At 36.9% G+C, this 20,593-nt stretch overlaps 3 protein-coding genes and 1 long non-coding RNA gene across 14 annotated transcripts in view; 2 read left to right on the top strand and 2 right to left on the bottom strand.

Annotated features, from left to right (window-relative positions):
• Positions 1-13,307, top strand: part of Ssrp (structure specific recognition protein) — a 63,047-nt gene extending 49,740 nt beyond the window's left edge. Inside the window, exons 1-15 of one of the 3 annotated variants that reach the window (XM_022078402.2) lie at positions 1,856-1,984; positions 4,556-4,741; positions 5,296-5,511; positions 6,483-6,581; positions 7,027-7,106; positions 7,438-7,573; positions 7,659-7,762; positions 8,194-8,322; positions 8,450-8,608; positions 8,866-8,998; positions 9,636-9,817; positions 10,466-10,583; positions 11,063-11,251; positions 11,792-12,067; positions 12,909-13,307. In XM_022078402.2, coding sequence (XP_021934094.1) covers positions 5,344-5,511; positions 6,483-6,581; positions 7,027-7,106; positions 7,438-7,573; positions 7,659-7,762; positions 8,194-8,322; positions 8,450-8,608; positions 8,866-8,998; positions 9,636-9,817; positions 10,466-10,583; positions 11,063-11,251; positions 11,792-12,067; positions 12,909-13,121 — 1,986 coding nt within the window. In that variant the 5' untranslated portion in view covers positions 1,856-1,984; positions 4,556-4,741; positions 5,296-5,343 and the 3' untranslated portion in view covers positions 13,122-13,307. Of the gene's footprint in view, positions 1-1,855; positions 1,985-3,775; positions 3,919-4,555; positions 4,742-5,295; positions 5,512-6,482; positions 6,582-7,026; positions 7,107-7,437; positions 7,574-7,658; positions 7,763-8,193; positions 8,323-8,449; positions 8,609-8,865; positions 8,999-9,635; positions 9,818-10,465; positions 10,584-11,062; positions 11,252-11,791; positions 12,068-12,908 lie in introns of those variants that run through there. The other 2 variants (XM_022078401.2, XM_087349418.1) reach the window with 2 other exon arrangements.
• Positions 1,016-3,769, bottom strand: LOC110836809 (uncharacterized). Of its 4 annotated transcripts, none has more exons than XM_022078407.2 (3): positions 3,692-3,769; positions 2,423-2,586; positions 1,016-1,962 (listed from the first exon to the last, which is right to left on the bottom strand). In XM_022078407.2, exons 2-3 carry the CDS (start codon positions 2,578-2,580, stop codon positions 1,734-1,736), a joined length of 387 nt encoding a protein of 128 aa, XP_021934099.1. In that variant the 5' UTR covers positions 2,581-2,586; positions 3,692-3,769; the 3' UTR covers positions 1,016-1,733. The 4 variants fall into 4 exon arrangements, with proteins under 4 accessions (XP_021934099.1, XP_087205551.1, XP_021934098.1 ...); XM_087349425.1 differs by lacking the exon at positions 3,692-3,769 and adding an exon at positions 3,553-3,684; XM_022078406.2 differs by lacking the exon at positions 3,692-3,769 and adding an exon at positions 3,253-3,546.
• Positions 13,308-14,380: 1,073 nt separating the features above from the next.
• Positions 14,381-20,593, top strand: part of Hip1 (Huntingtin interacting protein 1) — a 29,354-nt gene continuing 23,141 nt past the window's right edge. Inside the window, exons 1-2 of one of the 5 annotated variants that reach the window (XM_022078394.2) lie at positions 14,381-14,527; positions 14,654-14,747. In XM_022078394.2, coding sequence (XP_021934086.1) covers positions 14,664-14,747 — 84 coding nt within the window. In that variant the 5' untranslated portion in view covers positions 14,381-14,527; positions 14,654-14,663. Of the gene's footprint in view, positions 14,572-14,653; positions 14,748-18,302; positions 18,469-19,992; positions 20,123-20,593 lie in introns of those variants that run through there. The other 4 variants (XM_022078393.2, XM_022078398.2, XM_022078395.2 and 1 more) reach the window with 4 other exon arrangements.
• On the bottom strand, positions 14,653-20,343 carry LOC147873715 (uncharacterized). Of its 2 annotated transcripts, none has more exons than XR_015535290.1 (2): positions 20,265-20,343; positions 14,653-17,286 (listed from the first exon to the last, which is right to left on the bottom strand). It is a non-coding gene; the product is annotated as an uncharacterized LOC147873715 (long non-coding RNA). The 2 variants fall into 2 exon arrangements; XR_015535289.1 differs by lacking the exon at positions 20,265-20,343 and adding an exon at positions 19,504-19,834.

Genomic DNA, 20,593 nt, shown 5'->3' with positions numbered 1-20,593 from the left:
AATTGCTACAAAGAAAGTCTGAATCTGTTATGAAATTAGTTAATTCCCAGAAACACAATTTAAGTGGAGAATGTAATTGCAGGAAGCAAAATATGCCAAGTTACAACAAAGCAGTCGTCATATTCAAGGACTGCATCTGTGGTTCTTATATTCGAATGCCGGACTGCTGAAAGAAATCAGTAATCGTGCAGGAGGTCCTGCGACTCGACTCGACCGAGGTTTTCGTGGATTTCCTAGTTCCTTGAAAAAGACCCAAAACCACATAGCACCTGCATGCTTCTTATAGAGCCCTCCAAATTTAAATGCCAGACAAATATCCCATTGCAATAAATGTTCGGCCCAAATTATTTTCTAAATTGTTCATTCAATAATAATAAGAATTTTAAGGGGCTGCTGCTACCTACCTACAAAATTGAGATTACAGCTTCACCAGCCAGAATTCAGTCCATTAATTAGATTATTTTAGGTAACAATTATTGTGTCGTACCTAATTAACACCATAAAGCAGAGTCTTTTTCAGGAAACTGATGTCACTCAGTTGGTCAAAGAATTCCTCATCACATAATCATAACGCGAGCCAATCCTGAACTATAGAGGTTGGTCATTTAGTGCGCAGTCCTGTCGTCCGATGGCGCCACCAAACTTGGATGCGTTTTGTACAGAAGTTACAGCTTCGACCGCCAGAATGCAGTCCACTAATTAAACGTATTTCAGTAAACAATTGTGTTGTACCAAATTAACTATATAAAGTACAGTCTTTCTCATGAAACTTATATCACTCAGTTTGCCAAAAAAAATTCCTTATCACTGACATATAGCCTGAGCCAGTTGACCACATACCACACCCCCATCCTGTGTTTCTGTAAGATCCATTTCACTATTATTCTCCCAAGTGGTATCTTCTCTTCAGATTTTATTTATTTTGTATATATTTCTCACCTTTGCCAGGAGTGCTACATGCCTTGCCCATTCCTTCTTCTATTGTTTCATCTCAATATTTTGTAAACAATACAACTTATCTTCAAAAGCTTTTATTGCTTTTAAATTGAAAATAGATCTACATTTCTTACACATCTAAATCCAACAGAGATGCATTCTGAAGAAAATACAGTCTATATGTGACCTTAAGTGAACACTGTGCACATAAAATAATAAATGCATTGTAAGAATATATTTAGATAAACATCAAACTGAATAATCCTATACACCCACTGATAAATGCATTAATTCATTAATTATCCCATGCAAGAAGTAGCATATTTTCATGATGAATAATTAACTTTCTCACCACTGTTCCTACTTACAGAAGCTTATCTTCTATTCTCTTCCTTTCCACACCCAATAGAGTCACAGGTGTAGCTAGTGATCACATTGTTAGTGACCTGCTAATTCTTGAAAATTAATGCTGTTTTAATGGAAAGTAGTAACTACAGAAATTACTCATACAGGCAGATGAGGAATATAATAATCATCTAATTCATCTAAAGACTTGTTCGTCATTGGCCGAACTGTCTAATATTGGTATACCAAACCATTTCTGCAAACTAATGATTCAGAAAAATACATACATATACATATATTTGTATTCTGACTGAACATTTTTATATGTACCATCACTTAGCTAAAAAAAAGCATATATATCAGATTTAATGATAACTTATGGTTGTTGCTGTTATATGTAACTTTTAAGCTGACCACCATTTTGTAAAACCCAAGAGGAAAATATATATGCCCTATTTTACTTTGTTTATAGGCACAATTCTAAACTTCTGATTTGGTTCTCCATGCTTTTTGAAAGCTATGACTTGAGTTCCAGCTTTCTTGGATCCTTTCTGAACATCCAGTACAAGTCCATCTTCATTCCTAATAGTGAAGTCATCATCGAAATACCATTTCTGCTTTGATGTTTCACTTGGCTCAACCATTACAATTCTGTTATCTGAGTCAACATCTATGACAAGACTGTAACAGAAATATTGAAAAGGTCAGTTGCTAGCTTGAAGATACCAAAGACTGATTTACTTTGCTACAACTCTGAGATTACATCTTATAGATGTAACATACTTAAAATCTGGATCATAACAATTCTACACAGAAATGTGCCATTAATTTATGTAATTATTAATTTATAGTTCTTGTAACATCACCATGTATGCTGAAGCATTTTAAGGAAAACAGGAACCAGGCAGTCTTCACAGAGCTCTTTATTTTTTAAACTGTGGTCATTACTTACATGAAGGGCACAATATTTGTAACATCATCTATCAGTTCTTCAGTATCTATCTCGAATAATCTTAAGTTGGAACATATACCATATGAGACTGTTTCAGTCAATTCCAGCAGCAAATATTATCCTTGTATATTACAAAATATTCTGTGTACACATGAAGTAACAAGTGAGAAACTGAACTGTACTACATACTTGTTTAACTTGCTGAAGATCATGCCATTGTTGTACCTCCATTGTTGATTCTTTTTACCATGGAAGTCATATACAATCACATCTATTCCAGCAGCCTCATTTTCACCTCTAACATCCAAATATAAGCCATTATCTACAGATTGGATGTAGAAAGCCATTTCACACTGCAAGGACATTTAACGGTGATGAGTACATTTTTTAATTGACAGAAACTTATGCTGTCTTTGTGGGCACAATTTTGTATGGAACAAAATGGAAAACCCAATCAATATCTGGAGAAAAATGTTACATAACCTTTTAGATCAAACCATTACAAACCATTCACTAGTCTGAGACATGTGATTCCTATTATCATCTTTATTTTAACACATGAAACATGTATGTAATTTAATAAGCATTATCAGATAGATACTTTAGGGTTGATCAGCACGTTTTGAATGCAAAGAAGGAAGCCTGAATGAAATGTGAGATTTTCATGGTGGTGAATAACAGGAATTTGGTCTTTTGGGCTACGATGTCATGTGGTCTTGTTGATAGTACCATGAAGATGGAGGTGATATGCCCTCATGAAACACTGATAACTACATACAAGTCACAATTTAGAAGTTTGTGTTTTTCCACTCTTAATCCATTCATTCTGTAAAGGCTATGCATTCATTATGCTGTCATCAACATGACAAGTCAAGATGATAGGATTTTTAAAAGTAAGAAAGTAGTGTTGAGGTCTGAAAGGCCTCATCACCAAGGTGATCCCTGCAGTCAAATAAGATGTCAGCACGGACATTACATGTATGCGGCTAGACACTGCATGCTATGAAAAGAGTTAGTACCTGATGCTGTGAATTTATCAGCTTTCACCGAAACCACTGGAGGGCGAAATAAAATATACAAACAACTTAATTTTACCTTTCAATATTACAGCTGTGTTCTGAACCACAAAAGTTAATATATACGATGATCTCATCTACCGGGTATACCACGTAGTCGTTCATATACTAGTTACAACCAGTTAAAAATATTAAAATTCAGTTAAGTATCTAATTAAAAAGTAAAGTATACATTTGCGTAACCTGTGTGTACACTCATGTAAATTACGATTATTTAAAACGGACACTACAAATTAGGCTCACAGTATTAAATTATAGGGAAATTTTGCACTTTCCACTGCAGTCACCAGTACCAGAAACATGTCTATTGTAAATAGTAATGTTTTTAATGAAAATAAATGATTGTAAACTGATGTAAAATCCTTTCCATTTTATTTAATACCTTCTAAAGCGTCCTGCGAATAACATCTGGAATTGACAGAGATGTTCCAGTTTAGGGAAAGTATCCGACGAGTGTGGGTGGTATTGGCTATACTGCTGTGTGTAGGACAGTCCATTTTCCCGCATAAAGTGACATGAAGTTAAAACTAAAGTAAAATAAACGTAAAATAGAGGAAAATGGATTTCTTAGAGTATTCAGACATATCAGCCGAAGTGAAGGGTGCTATGGTAAGGACACCTTGTTATATTTTATGCATTTTAATGTTATTTATATAACAGGTTAGGTTTGATTGTAGGAACTACTGAATCTAATAAATTTATTTGTATAACTGAGGTTAGGTTTAATTTTTGGAACACTCGAACTTTTTCAGAAGCGGTTCGTGTAATATTGGTGCCGACAACGCATTAAAAACATAATAAAATTAGCTCATTAATTTGAAAACAAGGCTCTTATGAAAGTCAAACACATTGTGTATGCAATACTTAACCTTGCCTATTACTATAAATGACCATTGTGACTATTACTAGCCGATTTATAAACTCTGGCCCAATATAAAATTAATTTAAAACTCAGATGATGGCTAGTAACTGTCATCCAGTGTTGATTCCAGGAAGTGTGTTATTCAAGACTATATATGTTCATGTATATATATATATTTTTTTTTTTAACTAAACTCTACATGATTACTGCATTGTGTTTAAACTCTATTCTAGCCTCATATGGAAAACATTTTAACCTGTCAGCTATTGAATGTGGATGCTAGTGGCTGTTGATGATTGTGTGGAAATGTGGAAAATTGATATTAAATTAAGTGATAAACTGTCCAACTTTTCTGTGACATATTGTAAGCATTTGCTTTTACAGTGCCCTGGACGGCTAAAGTTGACTGACCAGCATATTATCTTTAAGAACAGCAAAACTGGAAAAGTGGAGCAAATAACAGCATCTGATTTAGATATCGTTAATTGGCAAAGATTGGTTGGAACATGGGGAATCCGAATATTCCTGAAAAATGGAACTCTTCATAGATTTGGTGGATTCAAGGAAGGAGTAAGTTAATTTAAATTATAACAGAATTTAGTTGAGAAGACACAATCTTGCCAGCTAAGTAATGTTGACATTACCACTGACTAATCTTCATGAAAGTTTATGCAGTAGGAAAGTAGGGTTTTGTGAGTTCTGCCAGAATTTCTTGTGAATATCTCTCATCACTTAATTAAGGAAAACTTTGTGTTCTTATTCTTAAAATTTTTCTGCTTAATGTGGAATGTCTGTTGCAAAGACTAAGTTGTAAGATTGTATTTATGTGCACACTTAAAACAAAAACAGTCCTTAGTAAATTAGATTTGAGGTTCTCACAATAGTGAAGTTGCATATGGTGGTGTTCTGGCTTGTGTTACAGTGGGGGTAATAGCATTCCAAATGAATATACTGCCTCCATCTTTGGTTCTGAAGATGTAATTATTATGTACTTTTAGAATGTTGGCATCTAAGATCCACAAGGTATCACAACCTAAAAGACTGCCGTGGATGTTCTGTGTAAATGTTCATGCCCATGAACAGGTTAGAAGTAACATTTCTTATATTCCATTCTGTGTGTATAGGAACAAGAAAAAATTGCCAAGTTTTTCTCATCAAACTACAACAAGGAAATGTTGGAGAAGGAATTGAGCCTAAAAGGCTGGAACTGGGGAACAGCAAGATTTAATGGCGCAGTTCTGAGTTTTGATGTTGGCAGCAACACAGCTCTTGAGGTCCCTTTAAACCACGTATCTCAGTGTACAACTGGAAAGAATGAAGTGACACTGGAATTTCATCAGGTAAGTATGTAATGATAGTGTAAGAGGTTAGTTATAGCAGGACAAAGTGGGTAGCTTGAAGGTGGACAGACATTTTAATATACATGTTGTATTGTCTGGATCAAATGATGTTTGATTACATATAGGTCTTTTTTATGTAATCCCATCTGCAGGTTAATAGGTTTTGTCATTTCCAAATTAGAGTATTTTCTAAATTTGCCATAATGTACATTCCATTATCATTGTAATAAACATTTATTTCTCTGTAAATTCTTTAACTTACATTAAGGAGTTATAGTCCACAATTGTTTACCCTCAGGGGCTCACATTAGTGGGTACAGGAAGTGGCGATTCTGAGGTACCAGAGCTACCCAGCGCCTGGGGTTCTAGCTGGGCCACCCTATCTCCAGGGGATAGAAATTTGGAGGCCTGGTCCTCCAGGTTGTTGGTTGGGCATGGGGTTTATAGCCTCATCCCAGAAAAAAGTCTAATTGTCCAGAAACCTAATGCGAGAAGAAGCTGGACAGATCTAATAGAAAAGTGAAGATAGATTGGTCTTTAGTACAGATATTTCTCTCACCTTTGTAGCTTTCTGCCGCTCTGTTGCTCATAATATTGTTATTCATTTATTTCTTTTGTTATCACTGACTATTTTATAATTTCTAGTGTTGTGAAGTATTACCAGTAAATTTTCCATCGAAGTGGAACAAGCATTTGATGCTACATAGTCTGAGCTACTGATAGAGTGTCATTAATAAACTATAAATAAATACAACAAGCATGACATTTTTCAGTCTGTTAGTAGTGCACTTGACTTCGCAGGCCATATATGTCACAGGGACTTACTTAACTTTCATGAAAGATGCCTTTATGCAATATGAAGAGTCTGTTTATGATCATAAGGATCTAGGTCTGACATGAAGAAGTTGAGAAAGCTGACAAGATGGAAGCATTTTATTTTTCAGACGTAGTTCTTTTTGTGGCTGTTTCAGAATGATGATGCTCCTGTAAGTTTAATGGAGATGAGGTTTCACATTCCTTCAAGTGAACTGGCAGGCGATGTTGATCCTGTGGAAGCTTTCCACCAGCAGGTATGAATGTTACAGTAGTGTTTTGCATAATATGAGCTTAAGCAAGACTGAAGGAATTTCTGTACTTTGCCTGCCAAATGTTTTATTTTCATCTAGGTAAGATAGGAAATTTTATTTTCAGTCTTTAATATATTGATTGAAGGGGGATAAATGGATGGATCATATATGAGAATGTATATGACATGGGAGAAATGAGAAATGCGAAAATTTGAAGGTATGGGGCCACTTGGGAGACCTTGTTTTGCAAAAGAAGATAATTTAAAATTATGGTGTGGGGGTGTTACCTGGATTCATGTGACTGAAGCTAGGTTCAGGTGAACATGATAATAAACTTACAGGTTCCATAAGAGATGGGGCATTTTTGACTAGTTAAGTGATATCATCTTAGATGAAATCTGGTGTATGTACACAGTTGTAATATTTTTCTCTGAACATATGTTACCAGGTTATGAAGCAAGCAAGTGTTATCAATTTATCTGGAGATGCCATTACTACATTCAAGGAGATTCAGTGTCTTACACCACGGTATGTATATTATTAAGGCCTGTTCCCTGCTTTCCAGTTGTTGGTGTTGTATGTAATTCCATCAGTCCTCTTATCACCCATCTCCATTTAATTCTGAGGTTAGGAATGCTCCACCTCCACTCCTCCATACATCTTCATGTGTTGTCCTCAATTAAGCAAAGGGACAACTTTACAGTTGACTGTTTCTTCAAGGTTATACAGTGAGGAAGAAAGTTAGGCTGTTATGTCTGCTGTATCACAGTGTTAGTTAAGTGCATGTGATGTAAAGCAACCAGTCAGTAACTTAATTCCCGAAGATCTGATGATATATCATATTTTTTTCTCTTTTCAGTGGCCGTTATGACATCAAGATATTTCAGTCATTTTTCCAGCTCCATGGTAAAACTTTTGATTATAAGATTCCAATGTCAACAGTTCTTCGGCTGTTTATTCTGCCCCATAAGGACAGCAGACAGATGTTCTTTGTTGTAAGTGATTTGATTCATGTAGATGTATTTTGTTTAAAATGTAAATCCTTTGATGATGTCTTGATGAACTGCTGTTCTGTTTCAGGTGAGTTTGGATCCTCCTATCAAGCAGGGTCAGACAAGATACCATTATCTGGTGTTTCTGTTCGGACAGGAGGAAGATATCACCATTGAATTATCAATCACTGAGTATGTAAATCTGTACTGGGGGGGGGGGGGGGGGGTCAAGACCTTACTGATATAAATTACTTTATTAAATTTGTACTTACTAATGTTAAAATTAAGAATTAAAATTGAAACTAATAATTTCACATTACTGGCTTTGGGCTGAACAAATGGGTTTGATCTCTGGCTGGGGTAGGGATTTTTCTGTTTGCCACCACATTCACACCAACTCTGGGGCGGATTCAGTCTTCTGTCCGATAGGTACTGGGGTGTAAAGTGTGGGTGGGGTATGACACTGACCTCTCACCACATCTAGTTCTGAGGTGAAGAATGAGTAGGAGCAAGTGCCTCCATGACATGTAGTGGGATAGCTTTACTTTACAAAACTTCTGTACATATAAGTATAGCAATAAATGTCTTCATGTTGATATTTAAATTATAACTTTATGTTCCAGTGAGGAGGTAAAAGAGAAGTATGACGGTAAATTATCTAAAGAGATAACAGGTCCTACGTATGAAGTATTGGGGAAAGTTATGAAGGCAATTGTAAACCGGAAGATAACAGTTCCAGGTGGATTTGTCGGGTAGGTGACGTAGTAATGGTAAATTAAAATTTTAGATTAACGTTTGTGTTGGTACTTGAAGAGGATTGAGCTACTTGAATATGCCAAGCAGTTACAGTTTGTAAGAAATCCCTGTTGATTTTTGCAGTCATTCTGGAACTCCTGCTGTTGGTTGTTCTTATAAAGCTGCAGCTGGCTACATGTACCCTTTGGAGCGAGGTTTTATATATGTACATAAACCACCGGTTCACATCCGATTTGAAGAAATCAATAGTGTCAACTTTGCCCGAAGTGGGGGTGGAACCAGGTAGGTTAAGTGAACATTTATGGGAGACAGGGCATAATAGTGCCTTCTTAGATTGGTGTCAAAGTTGTGATACAACTCATTTTGTTACATTTTAATATTTTCTGCTGTTTGTTATTCCTCTGTTTATCATTGATAATTTTACTCAGACTCAGTAGTAGGTATAAAATTTGTTAATTTACCAATTAACAATCACAGTATTGTGTACCATTGACTTAGGTGCGGAAGAGTTTAATTTTGACTTGTAATACTCTCTGCAGGTCATTTGATTTTGAAGTGGAAACAAAGTCTGGAGTTGTGCACACATTCAGCAGCATTGAAAAGGATGAATATGGCAAATTGTTTGATTTTATCACATCCAAGAAACTGAGAGTGAAGAATCGAGGAAAATCTGTAAGTTAAATTAGAAATTTCTCCTGGCCAAGGTTTACATCATGTGAGAATAAATGTTCAGCCAATGAGTTTCTCTGAGGATATACTTCTACATTAATTGAAACAAAACCTTTGATTTTAAATAGAATAATTAAGAGGAATTATTTCCTATTTAACGTGAAGTAAGCTCCTCCTTGCTTATTATTTACAGAAAACATAATACTTTATAAGCAAATGCATATTGGATAAATACGTGTTGTATAAAAGTTTACTATATTTGTTAATTGTCTTTCACAAATGTCATTTTGTTTAAAAAATCTGTAGGCAGCTTCAAGTATGCGTTGAACCCTAAAATTTAATTTTTTTTACAATTTCTACGGCCATTAGCTGGTACATATCGCTTGACACAACATATTGAAACTGCTACCTCATTTAAATATGAAGAGAGTGTATCTTGTACCAGTGGAGATTGTGATTACGTATTACACATGCACATTATTTGGTAGAAAACTGGGCAGTAAAAATGTGTGAATTTCTGTTAACTTTTTTCTGGAAGTAACATTTCGGATCACTCAGTTTTCCTTCAAATCCTGTTTTCAGCTGTTCTGAAGTCATGCTTGAATGATGTAGAAAGTTTGAGATTTCATTCTTCTTACAGGATAAACCATCATATGCTGATGATTTTGGTGACTCAGACCATGAGGATGAGCCTGATGCTTACCTTGCCAGAGTAAAGGCCGAAGCAGAGGAGAGGGACGAAGGTGACGGGGCAGAATCAGAGGATGAATCTACTGATGAAGACTTCAACCCTGATCAGCAAGAGAGTGATGTTGCTGAAGAGTAAGTTACATATATTGTAGAAATGTTAGAACTCTGTTTTGTTTGATTTTTTGAGTAGTTGTAGCAAAATAGCATTTTTCCTATGACATGCTGATTTTTCGTGTTGTGTCTTGTTCTTAAGCCTCTGTATCCTGAGTTATCCACTCAGCATCACCACTAAAATGCAAACACAGATGGCAGTACAGACTTCACAAAGACACACTTGTAGTCAGCAGAAGTTGTACAAAACTACTTATACAGCAAAATGCTACTTGCCTTACTGTTGCTGCTGATGATATTTATAATATTAGTAAAAATGATCGTGTTTACAGCATATCTGTTGTGATTTTAATGGAAGTTTTTCATTTCTGAAGTGATTTTTCTTCCCTTGTATTGAGTTTCATTGCAATTCCCATTTTAGTAAAAATCCATAAATCAAGGGATAGATGCATAAAGAAAATCCCATTTATTGTTCTTTGACATAGATATCTTTTTATTTAATGCCAGTTTTCAGGGTCCCAACCTTATTTTATTTGGTAAAATTCCCACTGTTTAAGGTCTTCTGTGGCCTTATGACATGAAATGGGAACATTTGATAAAATGTAGATGTTTTTAAATTTTTTGGTATTTTCCAAAATTCTCTGTTAATATATCTGTCCCGTGTCGCAGATATGACAGTAATCCCACACCATCAGATTCTGATGAAGGATCAGGTGATTCAGAACATGAGAAAAACAAGAAGAAAGTGGAAAAGAAAGAGAGGAAACCAAAGAAAACTAAGACAGTAGTGAGTATAATATTTTTAGAACATTTATGTATAGTGTATCTCATGGTTTGTATGAGTGTGAAGCCTCATCTCACTCTCTAAAAAGAGGACATGGATTAAGGCTGAAGAAAGTGTTTGGACCTAATATGAAAGAAGGAACAGGAAGACTGAGATAACTGCATGTGGAGGAGCTTCATCATAATCGCCCTGATGACGGAGGCAGTATGACCTCTGAAACGTTGGTAAACATTGACCAGACTACACAGCGCAACAACCCAGAAGACAGAAATCTTCATACTCACCGCTGTGAAAACCTCAAATCTTACATTCATAACTTGTACTCTTAACCAGATTAAGGTAATCAAATCACAGATATTGAGAATGGGGGACATATAACAGTATGTGGCAAACAGTTCAGATGTAGTATGCCTGACTCGTATTTATGTTCGTTGGAAATATATTGTTGTATTTACAAGTCACTTTATTATCTTGCTTTGCAGTCTGAGAAACCTCGAAAGAAGCACGTAAAGCAAGACAAGGATGAAAATAAACCAAAGCGGCCTCCAACAGCTTTTATGTTATACCTAAATGCAAACAGAGAAAAGATCAAGTCAGAGAATCCTGGTATTGTTGTTACTGACATTGCCAAGAAAGGTGGAGAGATGTGGAGGGATCTGAAGGACAAATCGGTATGTGTTTCGTTTGCGTTATCTGTTTGATAACTTCACAGTTTGTAATCCTTTGAATCCTTATGTAGTAGCTGGAATACTCAGTCACTAAGTGGCTAGGTTAGATGTTGGTGGACCATGGTTTTTGTCTTCACCACATCCAGACTGGGTCTGGGGCACACCAGACCTCCTGTCCAATGAGTAGTATTGGTTTCTTCTTTGGGATGAGTAAACCAAAGCACTCCACTTCAGAAGTAACCACTCTCATTTAGTGCCAAGGTTAGGAATTTGTGGAATTATATCTCAATTTCACCATATTCACGGTGCTTAGGGACAACTTTGATTTCATAGGTTAGAGTTTCTCAGCCTTTTTCAGATCTGGGGCTACATTTGTCCTTGTCAACTTGCAGGTCATGACATTATAGATGAGGACAGTTTATTGAAACACCATATCACTCTTTGAGCATTTGAATTTTTTTATGTTTGTATTGAGTTTATTTTAAAATATTTGTACATAATTATTCAGTAACAGCAGTTTTATGTTCCATGTTTCTTCCTTAGGAATGGGAAAATAAAGCATCAAAACTGAAAGAAGAATATGCTAAAGCAATGAAGGAGTATGAAGCATCAGGAGGTGGAGGAAGTGAGTCTAAAGATAAGAAGAAAGAAACAAAGAAGAAAGAATCAACTCCCAAGTCAGTTCCACCCAAGTCTGGGAGTTTTAAGAGCAAGGAGTATATAAGTGATGTGGAAAGCAGCAGTTCCAGTGAGAAGGCTGACGATGAGGGGGGGAAGGGGAAAAAGCCATCCAGGAAACCACCACCAGCTAAAAAAGCAGTGAGTGCAGTGCAAATGCGCAGTTTGGACTACTCAGTTTGAATGAACACAAATATTGATACAGGTTATCCAACAAATGATTATCAATTAAGGCTAAAAGCATTGCTGTCTGTTTACGTCTGTTTGTAGGGTCTACTGGGGGGGGGGGGGGGAGTCTGATTTATAAGAATGACAGAAGACCGAGTATTTACAATATTATTTATACTGAAGGATTATGCACTTACATCATCAGGGGTGATGTAGATTATTCTTCTCCTTCTTCTATGGCTCTACGGTCCGTATTCGGTCCACGGCCTCCTCAATTCTCCTCTTTCATTTGGTCCTATCCTCCGCTGCTCTTCTGTTAGGTCCGAGGCTTTGATTGAGGTTTCGAAACATCTTCCTTTTTACGGTGCAAGGTTGTTAGCCTTGCGACCAACCCCAAACCTGGAGTACCAGGGTACCTGTCTTAGTCTGACCTCTCCCCCTCCACCAATCTGGCTAGGGAGGCCCTACCAGGAGCTATGCTACCGCCAGCATAGCTCTTGGGAGGGTGACGTAAATTACTGTTACTGAACAGGACGGAAAACAGGAATGCCAGACATCTTACTCCTGTCCATCAACATTAGTATGAATTTATTGTCACAGCTGTGATGTATCATTAGGCATTGAATCAAAACCTCTGAGGTGTTTCATACCATTGCTGCTAGTGTTTGGTTATTAATCATATTTAAGAGATGTTTTTCCTTTTGCAAGAATTTTCTTTACGTGTGAATTAAAAATATAAATTTTGTATTATCCAGTTTCTTCCATTAATAGTACTTAAATTCATGTTTATAATGTGTTCTAATTGGTTTTACAGAAAATGGAAGAAGTGAAGAAAGATGCAGAAACTAAAATTAAGAAAGAGAAAAAAGCCTCTGATGATGAACCATTAGACCAGAAGAAGAAATCAGCTCCAGCAAAAACTGTAAAACAGGAGAAAGAGTCAGATGATGATATAGATGAACCAATAGAAAAAACACCGCCAACTTCAGAAGATGAAGTGTCTGGGTCTGAATCTGATAGTGACTGAGTTATGCTGCAAGATAATAAATGGTGGTTTGAATGGCTTTTGTATGATTGAATGTTTGAAGAAACTGTAACTATAAACTGAATTCCAAACCCATCTGTCTCATCACAAACAATTGCAATGAATTTTTCTGTATTGTAAAAGTTGTTAGTCTTACACAAAGTTCATTATAAACAAAAATTGCTAGCATTTCTGTTCCCTTGTGATTTGATTGTGTGATACACATTCCACAGAATATATTGCAACATATGTTCTTAAATCTAATACTGAAGTAGGTTTTGTTGTAAACAGTAATTTTATAAAATACTTGTGCCCATCTGCACAGGTGATGTCCAGCTTGGTTCCTTTAGGGAAGGTAGTAAGGTTTGGAGAAGTGAAGCCAGGCCTTGCCTTCATAGTTGGGGTTAAGGGGCATATATATTTTTTATGGCTTCTTTAGTGGACCATTTGGCTAATAAGCTACACACCGAATCACAGGAGAAATGGATCACATGTACACCAGATTTTTGTTTTGGGAGTTGTCTGTTCATCGATCCAAAGAGAGGTGCAATTTTACATCAGTCTGTTCCATTCATCCCTTGGTTATGAAAAATGTAGCTGCCACAAAAGTGACTGGTTACAGGCTAGGTGGCCTGGGTTATATTTCTGAGAGGAATTACAATTTTTTAGGATTTTTATATTTATATGAGCAATACATTATGTGCAGTATTTGTCTCTTGTCTGTTATAAGTATCAGAACAACATTTTGATTTCGAAATATGAAACTTCATTTTTGTGTCGTAAAGTGCAAGTTTACATTGATCAACAAAGAATAAATTAAAATATTTTGTTGCCCTCTTGCACATGAAATGTTATAATTTGACGGAGGTTCCATAAATGGAGAGCATAATAAACAAAAATGACAAAGGCATGGCAGAAGGAAATTAAGACTGTTTGACCAGTGACGTTTCCGTTTTGTAATAACTTAGCTGAAAATGAATACCCATATCCGAAGTACAAGATAACGCCTGTTCTAACGTGGCGCCATCCGTGTTGGTTCACAGTTTGATTCATAGATCCAGTCACAGACGATATTTAGCATGTTTCTCATACCCTGAATCACAGACTACGCTGCAAGTGAATCAGGGTGGCCAACATAATAATAAGACGTACAGTTTGGACCTGCTTGTTCCTAACACACTTTTGTACATCGAAATGGCTGTAGATAAGTTGCACACTCATTCATGTTTTATTTATGTAAATTCATTACATTGTTTACAGATGTCATATAGAAAAACTTGTCACTTTTAAACAGGGTGTGGCTATTTGGCAACAGACTTGAATCAGTAAATGGGAATGTTGCTCCACCTCGCACGCTTATAACATTAAGCAGCCGATTCTCTTTCTGAACGTTGGTTAAACTGAGCTAGGCAGGTTAAAGAGATGTCATATTGGTGTTCGTGCCCATTTTATGGTATTCAGATCTGTCGTGTGTTGTGAGTGAGTGTATACAAGTTCTTAAACTAAATTTGTATAAATTTTTGCTACATTTGTAGGTGATGTGAGATGGCATCTTTATCTCTGCCAAGAGTTCTGCAACAACGAAAAACTAGTCTCGAACAGGAAAGAGAAAATTTTGAAAAATGTCAGGTATGTGCAGTTATAGTAATGACAAATTGCACAGTTTTATTTGTATATTACCTTCTGATATTAAATTTGATGTGGGTCGTTCACTCCAATTTCATTCATATTTTTAAACACATGGACCATGCTTGTGATTGACATGTACGGTGTGTTTAGTTTATAAAGTGGACTTAAGTATTTTACAAATGTGTCCCATCTTACATTTTACCACATAACTCCCCGACAACAACAAAACAACAAGTGACAGACAGCTTTCCCCATCAGATGTAATTGTTATCAATCTGAATATCCTTATTAATTATCCCAGTGGTGTATGTGAATGATACATACGTTGAATTTATAACGTAGATACTACGCAGGTTATAAAATGCATTATTAGTCTTGCTCATACAGATTACTTGCATTTGACTGGGTTGGAACAAATTCATAATCAAGATTTTGGTTCTTAAATATATTTTCATACTGTTTTATAATATATCAAGGCACAAGTGTAACCCACATTTTTTCTTGATGTTACTTATTGTTTCATTCCTGTTGCTGTTGAAAACGTACAGCTATTCCATGGGAACCATTTCTCACTTCATCATTAAGATTAACCTCGAAATATAGGCGGTGCACTGAACACAGTTGCTGTAGTGATTTAGTTTTTAAAGGATGTGATTTATAAAGCATGTGTCATGTTAATGGTGAAATTGATTTAACAGCTTAGCCGCTTTGTGAAAGAAATGTATGTCGATTTAGACATTCGCTTTTATCAGTGCAAATATTCAGACGCTTTCATGAAAGTGAAAGTATGGAATCCAAAATTTCACCATTCGTGATAGTAACCGACCTTGACCTGGACGGAAGGCCCTGGAAACTACAGTAATTGGGACAACTGTTTAGGCGGATAAGTTAAAATTAGCTCAGCAATTTACGCGTGTGGTTTGTTTTGTACGTAGTCATAATGGATAATTTTCCTTCTTAACGACGATCAAGAATAGGAAGTCGGCAACATTTGCATTATTTGTACCAGATCCTTGCTACTTTATTTATTACGGACTACAATGTAGACGAATTAAAACGTTATTTCCGAGGTATTGCAAATGTCTTAAAATTAACTATTTCGTGTATTCCTTCGTCTGCTCTTTGTTTATTTCGGTATTGGTGTGTTGTGTTGTTGATTGGGTACGTTTTTATTGCCGACAGAATATAATAAGCACCCGCAAATAGATAAACAAGGAAATGTGTTTTCGCGTTTGCGGCATTGTAATATTCCGTTATCGTGTGCAAATTGTTAATATTGTGTAGAGAAGTAACATTGTGTGCACTCAGCACATTTACTGAACGAGCACCTTTAATGGTGTAGTCAATTGCATGACATCTTGCGCCACCAGGTTCTGTTTTGTTTCTGTTCGGTTTGTGTTATTCTGAGATTTCATGTACAGGCATTTTTTGTTCAGTAACTTTATCATTTGTTATTAAAAAGGAAGTTTACTAGCACAGAGAATTGGAAGCTCACGGCGCCGGCCCAGTAGATAATACTGTGCGCCTTGTCCGAGTAGGATATTTGATAGTTAAACAAGTCCGAAGTCGATAAGTGCGACTTATATCGATCAAACGTAATCCTTATGTTGTAAGAAGCTGAAGAAACATTCTATAGAGTTCCTTAAAAATAGCTCATGGTACAAAAGGCTGGTACGTTTATTTATTCATATTGATATTATGTTTCGTATCTGTCTAACCAGGCTGTACAAGGTTTACTTTCCCCAAAATACAAGAAATATTTTCTTTCTGACTGTGCAGTGTGAAGTCTCGATGCAGTTGGCTTTCAACAGTCAATTTATTATTCAAGAAATGGACATTGAGGCATTCATGTTGCAAAACAGCAAAGAATTCATCTCAAAAATTGGTGTTCGTCATTTGAGTATATCTTTTCACTCTCGTTGCTTGCTGTTTTGGCAAGTCTCCTGTCTCCTCCGCTTGGCACTTCTTCAGTTTTTAAGGATGTCCGGAGAGGTGGCAACAAACCCACATCAGAACTTTAGAAACAGACAACAGGAAGTTGCCCGGTTCATCGCGGTTGGCAATGCAATAGCACACGCTTTATATTAAGGAGGTCCCGGGTTCGAACCTCGACCTAGAGATAGGCTGTATTAAGGTGTTGTAGAGCATTCTTCAGTTGTTTTTTTAATAAAAACAAAGTTGGAGTAGTGCCTGAAAGAGACCATCACTGCTTCTATCATCGTTTACAATCATATTGCTGTTCGATACTGGAAAACATTTGTAGTTGATAAAGCTTCGCTAAAGAAGGCAGTTCGTCTCTGTTAAAACCCGTCATAACGGCGAAATGAAATTCTGGTTTTTATGAGTGAGATCATCTTGGGGGTGAACGTAACAGTTTGTGGACGTATTTCTGGGTTGTTATGCCCAGTGGACTCGTAGGTAAATACGAACATTTTGTTGGTCCCCGTCTTCAGGGCTGGAGAACATTATCGACGTCTTCACTGTCGTCAGTAACGTGGCTGGCTGGCTGTGTGTGGGCCGATGTTGTCACCAACACAAGCTGGGGCAAAGGATTTTATCTTTTCACTGTCTGTGTGTTCAACGCAAACAACCTAATTCGTAATAAAAGTTCGATAAGTTTGGAATGGCCCAACGAGTGCTCAGAAATTAGCATCCACAATTTAATTTAATTTGCCACAGATTTTTTAAAGCAAAGCAACAGAACACTTAACATTCATTCGTTAATATCGGGCCTCAATTTTCGTAAATTAGTAATATAATCGATGGAGTTATTACGTAATGATGATGTTCTTCTGGGTTTTGGCGCCGTTTGGACTGGTCGGTAGATTTCCGACGTTTCTCCTAACATCATCGCCGTCATAACTGCCATGACAACCTCAAATCACACGAGTTAATTATACTTGTTTGGGTAATTTAAAGGCCAGTTTGCCACACATAACACAATGAATTAGGATTATTCTCATACGTTCGAGGCTTTATGCGTAATGTTTTAGTATCACAGCAGGCCACTAGATGGACAGTCATCAGCGTAAGTTACAAAATTCGATGCATAATTAAAGTGGATCATAAAACTGTGAGGATGTGGATTGGATTCATCTTGCCCAGGATAGGGTCCAGTGGCGGGTTGCTGTGAACACGGTAATTAACCTTCGGGGTTGGTAGAAAGCGTGGGATTTCTTGGCCAGCTGAGCGTCTCTCGGTCCCCCAAGAAATCTGTTGCTTGATGTCGGTTATTTCAGTATTCATGCAAGCAAATTCCCGAAAAGTCAACCTTCATTTCGGTAACGGAATCTGTGACGATTAATTTTATATTTAAGGGTTTCGTTTGATTCTCGGCGTAAGCAGCAATTATTTCCTTAAAAAGTTTTACGTCGTTGATCTTTGTAATGGTGGTTTTCTTTGCGGTACGGACTGGATTCTAAATAAAGCTCGAAAGTTGGTATTCATTCTGACGAGTTTAAACTTACTGCTAGCAAATATGTCTTGATGAGTAATACTTCGATAGCATTAGGTTAAAAGGACAGCTGTTCGTGATACGTAGTACGTACATTTCAGAGAACTGGACACTTCCATAAACGTACCAGTCGTATTGTAACGACACGCTTGAAGGGTCACGATTTCCATTCTCTTGGTGATTTTTGGAGCGATTTGCCAGGCAACAACGATGTCTCCGCTCAGTGACGCAAACAGAAAACTGATTGTTGAAGCGTTTGATAATATGGTAAGACTGACATTATTGTTGTTCCTTGATATCCATAAAAGTATTTAAAATATACCTGACACAGTGCACTTTATAGTCAGTAAATTACAGTTTGTATTTTTGGGAAAAGGCCATCTTCTGGATTGTAGCGTGATGTGGTCTTGGAAGTTTATACTAGCGATTCTGAGGGACATACTACCTCAATTTTTCTCATAACTAGAGCAGAGCGCTCCTTTCGGAGCTCCTCGGGGGGGGTTAGTCAAGTTTTTAAACCGCAACCAACCCCCTCTTGGGGGGGGGGGAGGTCGGTTGCGTTTTAAAATCTTGTGTAAGAAACTAAACCAACCCCCCCCCCCCCGAATGGGGGGTTAAAACACTTGACTCCGGGGGTTGGTTGCGTTTTAAAATCTTGAGTAAGACACTAAACTAACCCCCCCTTCGGGGGGGGGGGGTTAATTTAGTGTCTTACTCAAGTCATTTGTTTACTCGACGTTGTTGTGTTCTATTATAACCAACCAATTTGATTGTTGTGTTCTATTATAATATATAATATTGTGTTGGTACAACAATGCCGAGTAAACAAATATAACGTAACATTGTTGATGACGTCATTTTTTGACGACAACGACTAATCACAAATTTTTATAGTAGAAGAGATATAATATAGAGAAGATAGAAGATCGTTGATATCACCTTACAAATTCCGCGTCGTGTTAAATGTGACTAGCGAATGCGGCCCGTGGTAATGAAAAATTATCTACCCCTGGTTTAAATGCTTCCATATGTGTTGAGAGGAATTCATTAATTTATTAATTTATGCAAGTGATAATTTCAGGTTCTCATGGCGGTGAGTACGAAGATTGGTGTTTTCTGGGTTATTGCACCGTAACGTCTGTAAACTTCTACCAGACTTGACTGCTCAATAACCCAGAAGACAGCCATCTTGTTGTGTATGTGAGTTTTCTATAAACATAGACAAAATCTCATCTCGGCTGCTGTGATCAAATACCAGATCAGTATAATTATTGTTACTTTATAACTAATTACAGAACTTACATTTCCGATGTACGTACATTGGCAGAGAGTGCCACGCCATCATTGAAGTTGCGTTCGTATTCTTTTTCAGCTTTGTTATATCCCACCTTATTTAAGTAACTCGTTTTAAACAAAAACATAAATGTTCTTGCAAGTATTAATAATATCGATAAACTGCGATGTGCAACACGTTAGCACTGAATTGTATCGGAGCATTATCTGAAATGTTCTGATGTAGGAATATTGGCATTGGTTGAAAGTTATCTTGTTATCGGTGTGACAAGCCCTCTGCCACGTCCCAAAACTCCTTGATTTAGCAGTTCTTTGACGTCTTCGTGAGTAAAGGCAGTGGTTAAGATCCGATGTCTCAAGAACGATGTAATTTATGTGACTCGTAACGCGGTAGAAAAATGTTGTCCTAATTTGTGTAATGAGTTGAGATGTTTTTAAATGTAGCGAGTCGACGTAGAAATAAGATCGAAATTGAAGACCTATTTTCTTCTCATATAGGCCTAATTGAAGACACTTGAGTCTTGAATCTGCGTGAGTGTGTGATCTGTCAGCTTTATACAGTAAATACTGTCACGTCATGGAAACCATATTGAAACCTCGGATGTCAGAGAAGCAGCACATTGGCTTTGTAAGTACCTACTCGAAGTAGTTAGCACTGCAATGACAAACTCAAAGCATGGCACTAATTATCTTCTGAGCCATTATAATATTAAAGAATCCTTTTCGCGTAAAGACTGGTAAACATCTTAAAGGTAAAATGGTTCCTTTACCTTAATCACCACACCATGAAGACGTATAGTGGAGCACATTATTAAACGCGACACTGAGGTCAGCTTCACGCTCCGGCCGGTTTTCCCCGTGTAAGGGCTAGGTAGCAGGAGGCTGGATGGACCTCTGAACGCTGTTGCAAAGAGAAAAATGTTGCCTGGGTAACGTGTTTCAGTAGTCCATCGTGCACGCATTCTACTTGATGAAGGCAGTAAGTGTCTCCGAAACGTCCGTACATTTTTTTTACATAAATACGTCTATATTGAAGGGTCATTCGGCAAAAAAGGGAAACGAAAAAGTGTAACCTGGGTACCTAGGAAACGTCATCTGT

Source organism: Zootermopsis nevadensis, unplaced genomic scaffold, assembly GCF_977971745.1.
Source record: "Zootermopsis nevadensis isolate Lab colony 2312 unplaced genomic scaffold, Znev_1.0 Znev_ptg000016l, whole genome shotgun sequence".
In the NCBI taxonomy this organism is placed as follows: Eukaryota; Metazoa; Arthropoda; class Insecta; order Blattodea; family Termopsidae; genus Zootermopsis; species Zootermopsis nevadensis.
This window is presented reverse-complemented; position numbering and strand designations above follow the sequence as displayed.

Bases quoted from the DNA above. Each gene is read 5' to 3' on its own strand.
- LOC110836809 (XM_022078407.2), bottom strand. From the start codon at position 2,580: ATGGCTTTCTACATCCAATCTGTAGATAATGGCTTATATTTGGATGTT. The intron at 1,963-2,422 runs GTATGTAGTACA...TTTCTGTTACAG, and splicing joins ATCTTCAGCAAGTTAAACAA to TCTTGTCATAGATGTTGACT.